This window comes from Solanum dulcamara, chromosome 11 (assembly GCF_947179165.1).
Source record: "Solanum dulcamara chromosome 11, daSolDulc1.2, whole genome shotgun sequence".
NCBI classification, from domain to species: Eukaryota; Viridiplantae; Streptophyta; class Magnoliopsida; order Solanales; family Solanaceae; genus Solanum; species Solanum dulcamara.
The window spans coordinates 36,231,117-36,241,477 of record NC_077247.1 but is presented as its reverse complement, the minus strand read 5'-3'; the positions used below and the strand labels follow the sequence as shown (position 1 = coordinate 36,241,477).

The window sequence follows — 10,361 nt, the reverse complement described above, 5'->3', positions numbered from 1 at the left end:
ATGTTAGAACAAATAATTAAGTCTTGAATTAACTAATTAGTAAAAAAAAATAATTCAATTTTTTTTTTTGCTTTTCAAATTCATCAAATAAGTAAAATTATTAGTTAAGTTGATAAAACCTTTTAAAGCACATAAATTTATTTTCATAAAAAGAATATTGCCTATGAAATAAACAAAATATTGGAGCAATATTTATTATAGTAAAGTATTAGAAAGTCAAATGAGAATGGCGGGTAAATTTGGATAACCAATTTCGTTTCGATTCAAGAATTTCAATTTTCTAATTCGATTTTCCCGCCATCTAGATGAAAGATAGAGAAATTCTATTATTACAAGATCTATTACAAGTAACCTTTCTGCTCTGCTGCTAACTACTTGCATTTCTTTGAATCTGCGGCATACAATGGCGGTCATTTCAGGTTCTGAGTTGAAGAAAGAGAACGTCATTTCAGGTTCTGAGCTGAAGAAAGGGAAAATGAAGAAAGGAAAGCAATCTGAAAAGGGTATTTCTTCCCTTGCAAAGCGCAATAGTTCTCCCGGAATACGTCTTGTGGGTGGTCGAATTTATGATTCTGTTGATGGAAAGTCATGCCATCAGGTAACTAACTACACTCTTCGTTTGTGCTTACTTTATGTTCTAGTGATTAGAAGGAAACCCAATAAAGAAGATATGAAAAAAGTTGTATAAATTATTGTTAATGCTGTTATCACATGAACTGGATTATTTGATTCCAAAAGATACCATTTTGGGGTTGATTCATGATGTAGAATAAGCTATTTCATATTTTTAATTCGCTCGACCAGCAATTGTACTGTCCTCCATATCATTATAAAGGGCTTCTAGGGTTTTGATTCAATAGTAAATGTAGTGTAGCATTGGATGTGTAGTGGGTGCATGCCATCTGTTCATATTTTGGGTGTTGAATCAAGTTTGGTGTTTTTCTGATAACCGTCTTGTTTGGACTAATTTTTGCACACCTTGACTAATTCCACCAAAAATATTTACCAACTAACTTTGTACACTTCCTGTCCCTGGCCACACCCGAACTCTCATTCTCCATACCATTCCGTCTCCACAATATTTTGCTAGATAATAAATAAAGACTGTTGAGATATTATTTTTTAGCTTACTTACCAAACACTAAAAAATAACTAATAAATTCATTGGTTTTCCAAAAAAAACATTTTTCTTTGTACCAAACACACCCCTAGGTCTTATCCTATTACTATGTGTGTGATCTTTTGCCATTTTAGTTTACTCTTATGGAAGAAATTATCTTTTTCCTTAGTGATAATATGCTTCTACTTTGTTGCATTGTTCATTGATGTTGTATTTATTGTTCAAAATTAACATTACCTCTTTACATGCATTTCTTGCTGAAGTCGGATAGAAAAAGTATCTGCCAACATATTGCCACTTTTGGATTTCTTAATTAATGATACATGTTTTTGGCTTTGTCTATAGTTTCTCAAGGAATTAATTTTCTGCACTAGGCACAAGACCGTCGTAGAAATTTAATACAATTTCATTTTAGCAACCAAGCATAATGGAAAAACTAAGCTCTTTTTCCTATGTTGGTTTCACAGGAATGTAAAGTTCATTCTTATGAAAGAGTCTAAAACTGAACAATGGTTTGGCTGAATTTCCTTATATTATCAAGTAAAAATTATTATTTGAATACTTTAATTTGGAAAATGTATTTGAAGCAAGACAAACTTGGTGGAGCCATATGCTTCATTACAGGACTAATTTGGCTAATTTGAGCTATCATTTGTATTGACATGCTGCTCTTGCATCACTTGTTCTCTGTTACTTGCTGCATAGCATTACAGATTAATGAACCTACCACCGTTCACCTTTTTGTTCTTTCAACATCTATTGTACTAACTTCTACTGAACTTCATGCAGTGCCGCCAAAAGACTAGGGACTTTATGGTTGGTTGTAAGAATATGCGAACGAATAAGCTTTGTTCTATTAATTTCTGTCATAAATGCCTATCAAACAGGTTAGAAACTTTCTATCTTCAATTTTTCTTAGAGCCACTATTCTTCTTATCTTAAATGTGTACTTATGTTTTGTGAGCTTTTAAATTAGGTATGGTGAGAAGGCAGAGGAAGTATCACTTTTGGAGGATTGGAAATGTCCAAAATGCAGAGGCATTTGTAACTGCAGTCTTTGCATGTGCGTTGCCTTCTTTAGTTTGTTCTTGCTATTATTTTCTTTTAAATAAGAATTGGAGATGGTCTTTGGCACTTAATCTTGATTATTTACTGACTCAATTCTCAGGAAGAAACGGGGTTGCCAACCCACTGGTCAACTTGTGCACACAGCAAAGGCAACTGGATATTCTTCTGTTTCAGATATGCTGGAGATTACTGGGATTAACAATAGTGATCAAATCAAAGTTCTGAAAGACAGGATCAGTTCATGGAAAAAGATCAATATTTCAAACAATGTAATGTTGCTTTTATATAATTATGGCATTGGTAACGGGAAGTATTTGCCTGTTTGTTAGCTTTGATACCTTGTTACTGAATATTGACAGGAGGAAAGTATAGTTTCTTCAGAAAATAGAGGGAAGGAAAATTGTATTGAAGAGGTGAGTGACATAAATGCAAATTCTTCTGCCTTGTCCAAAAATCTCAGTGATAATCCATCTGCGGGATGTAAAAGGAAAAAGGTTAATGGAAAGCCTGATGGCACTTTGTCAAAGGATATTGTAGTGAATGACCTTGATGGTCCACATGATGGTAAAAAGAAACCAAAAAAGTTGATGCAAGGACAACCAGAATCAGAATTCGGTAGCAAGAAAGGCTCTGTTGCATCAGTGAAAGAAACTCTATCAATAGAGTCTGAAGATTTCAGAAAGATCAAGGAAAGATCTCTCAAGGAAGGTTCTATGAAAGATAACACTATTGAAAATAATGATCCTTTTACCTTGACTCCATTGCCCCAGGGAACCGCTTTGACAGCTGTTGGTGACATTGATTTACAGCCGGAAGATGTTGGGAATGCTTTACAATTTTTAGAGTTTTGTGTGGTTTTCAGAAAGGCAAGTGAAGTAACTTAATACCCAAAAATTCTATTATGGCATCTTGTTAAATTTTTTTACATGCATTGATTCTGTAATGTGGACGAACAGTAGTCATAGCATCATTGCTGAGTTTCATGCTTTCTTACACATAGGTGACTTTTTGTTTATCCATAGTTCATTATTTTATTTGTGTCTCTCAAAATCTCGGAAACTGGTACATGGGGTATGCCTGATGGCCAACTGCTAAGCTGAACATTAGTTTTTCTCCATATTTGTTTTTGAATATTTTTTTAAGTACTCAGTTCTTTCTTATCAAGTGTTACTGCCTTGATTTGTTGCCTGTGGCTCTTTTCTGTTTCTAGACTGGTGGCATTTAGGAGGTCTACTGAATTAGCTGATCAAATTTTTGCATTTCTTCATTATTCTTCTATTTTTCACTTTTGATAGATACTTGACATCAAGAAGGGGCAACCAGAAGCTGTTCTCAGAGATATACTGCAGGGGAGAAGTTCGCGACGTGGAAAATGTTCTTTGACGATACAGTTTCTTAGTAACTTACTATCTTTCTTAAAAGAGGAGGAGGAAAAGTATATTTTTTTCTTCAGATTTGCTTGAGGAGCACATCTCTTGCATCTTCTAACATTTGTTATGAATTTATTTTCCAGATCTTCAGCAGAAACCTTGACAGAAGGGAAAAACTCATGGCATGCTGATGTCAAAATGTTGATCTTAAAATCCCCCAGTGTTTCAAGAACCACGGGATTAGATTCTTTAGGTAATGATGCTGAAGAATTTGAGAACTTGAATCCCTCAGAAAAGATCAAGATCTTAAATTTTGTCTGCGATGAACTTCTTGGAACTGTGTAAGAATTGTCCTAGCTTTTCCCCTTTTCTCATCACATTTTCTGTTTTTTCTTTGTATTTTGATGAACTGAACTTATATATTTTTATTTTCCAGAAAGATAAGGGATTGGATTGTTGATCAAAACTCAAAATTTGCTGTAAAGGCAAAGGAAGCAAAAGAAAAAGTTACTGCTGCAAAAGATGAGGTGTGGAAGTTATAAAAAAAAAACTTAACCTCAGCGTGCTTCAATTTATGAAAGCTAATATATGAAGTGTTATTAATTGTACAGGAGAAGCGCCTGAAGCAGAAAATGCAGAATGAGATAGCTCAAGTCATTATTGCAAAGAATGGTGCTCAACTCTCAATATCGGAACATGAAGCAGTTGTTTCTCAAATTAAACGTGAAGCAGCAGAAGCTCAGGCTTCTGTGGTGGAGTCAAAGAACACTTATTCAAAATGTACGTGCTTAGTTCTACATGCATGTTTTAAGTTAATTTATTGTTCCATATGGTTCGCATGTGCTATCTCATGGAATGAGATTTAGTAGACTTTTAGTTGCTCATGTTGGCGTTATGCGATTACCTTAATGATACGGTGAGTAGGTTGTCAGCCGTCAACCCTCTTTCTGCAATCTAATGACTAGTGGAAACTGAAAAGATGGAAAGTCCTACCTTTCTCACAATCAACAAACACCTGCTCCATGCAATCAGAGATGATTAAGTGAAGATCAGTACACCAAGCTCTGTCATGTAAAGGGAAACATAGCAAAATTACAGTAACATAGTTGCTATTTCCCCACCCAGACTTTCACTTCCTTCTTAAATGAGATTTCTGTATGAGATATGAGAAATACTTGTTTGTTCATGATGGCTGGACTATTGTAACTTCAATGATTGTATTGATCCTTTTCATATATTTGGGTTCTGACAATGTTTTTGTCTATAGATAATCAAAGATCTGAAGCTGTTAGGTTGGAGCCTTTCTTTTTAGGCACTGATGGTAATGTGTATTGGACACTAAAATGCTATGGTGACAAATCCATTCTTTTATGTCAAGGTTGGTTCAAGCATATGGCAGTTTGCTCTGTTTTTGGTAATTGGGATTTGAATGACCTTTATACCTATTCCATATGCAGATGTAGGAACTGGTGATACTGCTGCATCAGATGAAAAATGGTCTGCTTTTGATGCTGAACAGAAAGAAATCATTGAGAAGCACATTAATTCTTTAAGGTTGGTAATGCAAATACTATGTTTCGTTAAACTGATAGAGATTTCCAAGACTGAGTTCCCATTTATTCTAGCTGGCTATTTAAAGATGCTGAATTTAAGGATTGGCCTGCTTTGTTGCCTAGAATAAGAAAACAAGTGCATTGACTGGAATCAATACCTTTATAGACTTATAAGAGAATATTTTCTGTGATTGGTTGAGCAAGACATACAATATGAGAAATATCCCCTGAGAATAGATCTCTTAATCAGTTCATACTTCATACCATCCACTTAAAATCTTTCCTCATTCCTTTGCATAAAGTTATATCTGAAGAAGAGAACACACAATTGGATTTTCTTGGTTCTATTTTGACTTATCATAGGAAACAAAAGTTTCTCCTAGTTCTAGCGTTTGGACAATGTAAAAGCACCGTATATTTTCTTCTTTTTTGTTCTGGAATATGCAAACCGTAGTACTTACCTTTCTGATTGCTGCTTAAACCCCCTCTGATTGGGGTTGGGGGACAAAAAGGAATTTACTTTCTACTGTTCTATGCTTCAGGTAATCAGAAATGGCCTAGGTATCAGTCTAGTAGTTATTGATACATGAGATAAAGAATCCTTTTATAAAGTGAAATGCACTCATTTGTCTCATATATCAACTCACGATTTATGAGCATTTAATAAAAATTAGTCTCGCATCACGTGTGCGTATATATATATATATATATATATATATATATATATATATATAAATTCTATGTCAGGATTCAATATAACATAACCAATGAACACAAATTCATTGAAATTCTTCATAAATTTGTATAAAATTTCACGATTCTTTTTAAAGTCAATCAACCAAAATGCAAATTTCACTTAACAAGGTTAGTTGGAGAGCATACTAAAATTTGATGTAACTGTGTTAGAGAATTATACCCTATTTGTGTTTTTATTTAATTTATTATATGTATGATATATAGATTATTTAGAAATATGTGTAATTTTTAAAAGATTTGGATAAAATTACGTACACACCACTTTTACCTAGTTAATGGGTATGTTATTATTGTTTTCGTATATTTTTATTTTTTAAAGTATATCATATCATAAAAAGTGCATCCAATTATTTGTGTGCGTTACTTTTTTTTGATCAAAAATCATAATAGTGAGGTAATCATGATCTTACCTTTACCAATATCCAGAATGGAAAATGTCTCAACTTTGTATTCTAGGAGATGGTTTCAGATTTTAAAAATATTTCTTCTTGATCTCTCTTTCAGTAATTCATTTTTAAAAAAATTGCAGGTTTTAAAATTGTACCACCCAAAACGAAAAGTCAACGTAAAAAGACATGCAACAATAATTAAGACATTTTTAAGACAACAACAATTGAAAATATATAATACTTTTTCCGTTTTTTTTATCTGTCAATTTTTGATTTGACATGTCTATTAAGAAAATAATGATTGATATAGTGAGTTTATCATTTTATTCCTTATTAATTGATAGAGTTTTAAATATAATTATTCATTATATTTTTCAAAGATATTAATTAAATATTAATAAATTGAGGATATAATAGGAAGGAAAAAATTATCGTTTCTTGATTTGTCAAAATTGACAAATAAAAAAGAAAATCAAATTAGAAAATATTTGATAAATAGAAACAGTGACTAGAAACCCATAGTTATGTAAATAATCAGAAGGATTACATTCATTCAAATAAATATGATATTTTAAGAACAAAATTAATGATAAGATGAGATGTTTCTTGGAAAACTTAAAACATTACATAGTTATTATAAACATTAAACATACTTAAATGATATAACATGAGTAATTGGAAAAGAGAGTGCACATTGTTCCTTAGCAATGCACTAATTTGGCTGCATATTGATGAGAGACCCACCGAATTGTTGGAATATAGTGACTCTGAGAGTGCTTCATGTGGAATTATATGTCCATTTGGTTTATCAAATGTTTGTGATGGTTCATTTGGTGCTTTTCAACCAATTGTAACTCTTCGGCAGAATAAGTTGGATGCAAGTTTTTTTTTTTCAAAAATTGCATCTTTTCGTAGATGTTTTTTAATTTTTAATTTAATAAAATATTTAAATAAGTTGAAAGGGTATTATAGTAATTTAATTTTTAAGTTTTGGAATTCATGCTTTTAAAGTAGTATATAGATACATAGATGTAGTATGCCACAATTCTGTTTTAGGTAGTTGCTTGCAAGCATACTGCTTATTGTTATCAGCATTTAGCAATAAAGAACTTGGATTGACTATTCAGCTTGAATGGAAACAACACCAAGATGCTATCTTGATGTTTAATTGGCACTTAGAATTAGCATAACTAGGACGTGGACCTAGTTATAAAATCATTGGATTCTGAGTTGATCAAGTTAATGATATGTAGGTATCTCTAATCTTCACAATAAATCATGTCTTCATTTGCAGGGCAAAGATGGTTAGAACTCACAAGGTCCTGCGGAAACCACCTCACAATAATGAAGCTACTGCTTAAGATCTTACTGATTTTTCCTGCAATTCCTTGGAGGAATGTAATGGATAGCAGCTTGTCTGATGAATGGTCTTTTTACCTGATCTTGCAAATCCACAGTACCAGACAAGAAGAATGTGGAAAATGGAAAAAAGATTACATTTACATTTCAATATGCTACCTTTTGGTTGCAACTTTTTAGAACTCTGAATTGCAGTTGTATCTTAGCTTTGTATGTTCTGTGCCTTCTCCATATACTTCCTTTTGATGTTCCTATTTAAATTCCATTTAATAGTAGCATGATATTATTGTAATTACAAACTTGTAGCTACGAGATGTGTGCATTGAGGTAATCTGAAATGGGTCTATATTGAGTAAAAAATTGAATTAACTGGAAAAAAAAAAAAGAGACCAGAGAAAAAGACCAGATGGAGTTTCTAGCTCTGTAGGCCAAAATAGATTGTCGTAAATAAGCTAGTTGCATTTGGCTATTTTATTAGCCACTTATTGGCAAGACAAGAATACGTACGTGCTTGGTAAGTAGAAGCAAGCGTCTTACAATGTTGTGTGATGAGGGTATTGAGCTTCATCAGTCTATTTTCCTATGGGTTCAACAAATGTGTAAGAGCATTTTATAAAGAAATTGCAGGACCAAAAATAAAAATTCTACGGCCAGCCTAACATATAAAAAAAAAAGGGCAGCCCGGTGCACTAAAGCTCCCGCTATGCGTAGGGTTCGGGGAAGGGCCCGACCACAAGGGTCTATTGTACGCAGCCTTACCTTGCATTTCTGCCAGAGGCTGTTTCCAGGCTTGAACCCGTGACCTCCTGGTCACATGGCCAGCCTAGCATGTTACTAGATATAGAGTGGTGACCAACATGGGTTGAAGTTTTGTGGTGGGACTATCTTACCATTAACTAGAGGTTTTGGATTCGAGCAATGGGTATAGAGAAAAATTCTCTTGGGAGCACCACCTCTGAATGGACCCTGCAGTGCGTAATTCAGATTTAGTAGAAGCTTCAATGCAGGCTCCGACGCCGGGTGGCAAACAAAAAAAGATAGAGTGATGGTTAGACTAATTATGTTGTATGAAACAGAGTATTGACCAATATTTTTTTTTTCATGTTTAGAAGATTAAAGTTATAGAAATGAGGATGTTGAGATGGATTGTGGGCTTAATAGGAGAGATTAAGGCTCAAGGAGTGTCATGTAACATTGCTTCGTCTGAAATTTTTACTATATATGTATATATGATTAAAAGGGAAAAGCAGATAAAAAGGTTATATAACATAAGTGGCAAAACTTAAATGAAAGCTGCATCTAGCTCAATTGTTTAATCTTTGAAATTCCATAGGTTAGGTTGTGTGTTCAAACTTAACATACATGTACAACTTAGAAATCATTGGAATCGAGCCTATACACATATGAAGGATGATTCTGATTTTTGCTTAGAAGTTGTCGGGGGTTACAATATCCCCCCTGGAATCATTCATCCTCGAATAAAGATCAAAATAGGGCAAGCAAATCAACAAGGACTACTTATCAGGATCAAATTCACCTAGTAAAGGCACGAGGCAGGAGCATACAAACTAAGACATTCAAACATAGGGCATAGGGGTTGAATCTAAAGTCTAGCCTTCATATCCTCTTCTGCTTCCCACATAGCCTCCTCAACAAGCTGATTTCTCCACAAAACTTTCACCGATGCTACCTCTTTGATCCTCAACTTGCGAACCTTTCGATCTAGAATCTGAACCGGTACCTCCACTAACTATCTTTCAACCAACGGTCTCTAATGGAACAATAAGTGATGGATTACCAACACACTTCTTCAACATGGAGAAATGAAACAGTGGATGCATGCCTGCCAACTCCATAGGCAACTCTAGCTCACACGTCACCTTTCCAATGATGCTCAAAATACGGTAGGGACCAACCTATCAGGGACTAAGTTTTTCTTTCTTACCAAAATGCATTACTCCCTTCATGAAAAATACTTTCAAGAACACCTAATCTATCTCGAATTCTATGTCTCTCCTCCTCACATCCGAGTAAGATTTCTGCTGACTTTGCACCATTTTCATCCAATCTTTAATCAATGCAAATTTATCCATGGCTTGGTGGAATAATTCTGGTCCTATCAAAGTAGCCTCTCCCACCTCAAACCAACCAATAGGAGACCTATATCTCCTCCCATACAGTGCTTCAAACGGAGCTATATGAATGCTGGAGTGATAACTATTATTATAAGTGAAATCAATAAGAGGTTAGTGGTCATCCCAATTAACTTTAAAGTCGATTGTGCAGGCCCTCAACATATCCTCTAAGGTCTCAATACTACGCTCTATGGATGAAAAAACGGTGTTGTGGTCCACACGGGTACCTAAACCCTTATAAAAGTACTTTCAAAAATGCGAAGTGAACTAAGTACCCTTATCAGATACGATAGACAAAGGGACTCTATGAAGCTTGATTATCTCTCGAATATACAATCTGGTATAATCGAAATCTGAAGTCTTAACAAGCAACAGGTAAGCTGACTTAGTCATCCTATCTACAATCACCCAAATGGAGTCAAACTGACAGCAGGTACGGGGTAGACCTATGATGAAATCCATATTAACCATCTTCCATTTCCACATAGGAATACTTATATCTTGAGCCTTACCACCAAGTTTCTAATGCTTAACTTTCACTTGTTAACAGTTAGGACACTTTGCTACAAAATCAGTAATGTCCTTCTTCATGTTGTTCCACCAAAACACTT

The 10,361-nt window shown here is 34.2% G+C and overlaps 1 protein-coding gene across 2 annotated transcripts; it reads left to right on the top strand.

The window, feature by feature from the left end:
- Nucleotides 1–292: 292 nt before the first annotated feature.
- On the top strand, nt 293–7,924 carry LOC129874929 (uncharacterized). Of its 2 annotated transcripts, none has more exons than XM_055950321.1 (12): nt 293–598; nt 1,910–2,007; nt 2,097–2,183; nt 2,289–2,457; nt 2,548–3,054; nt 3,484–3,623; nt 3,702–3,899; nt 3,995–4,085; nt 4,170–4,338; nt 4,871–4,936; nt 5,016–5,112; nt 7,551–7,924. In XM_055950321.1, exons 1-12 carry the CDS (start codon nt 404–406, stop codon nt 7,615–7,617), a joined length of 1,884 nt encoding a protein of 627 aa, XP_055806296.1. In that variant the 5' UTR covers nt 293–403; the 3' UTR covers nt 7,618–7,924. The 2 variants fall into 2 exon arrangements, with proteins under 2 accessions (XP_055806296.1, XP_055806295.1); XM_055950320.1 differs by having other exon boundaries at nt 294–598; nt 4,826–4,936.
- Nucleotides 7,925–10,361: the final 2,437 nt, after the last annotated feature.

Excerpts from the sequence above, each read along its gene's own strand:
- LOC129874929 (XM_055950320.1), top strand. The coding sequence starts at position 404 with ATGGCGGTCATTTCAGGTTCTGAGTTGAAGAAAGAGAACGTCATTTCA. Across the intron at positions 599-1,909 it reads ATGGAAAGTCATGCCATCAG|TGCCGCCAAAAGACTAGGGA; the intron begins GTAACTAACTAC and ends AACTTCATGCAG. Across the intron at positions 2,008-2,096 it reads CATAAATGCCTATCAAACAG|GTATGGTGAGAAGGCAGAGG; the intron begins GTTAGAAACTTT and ends CTTTTAAATTAG.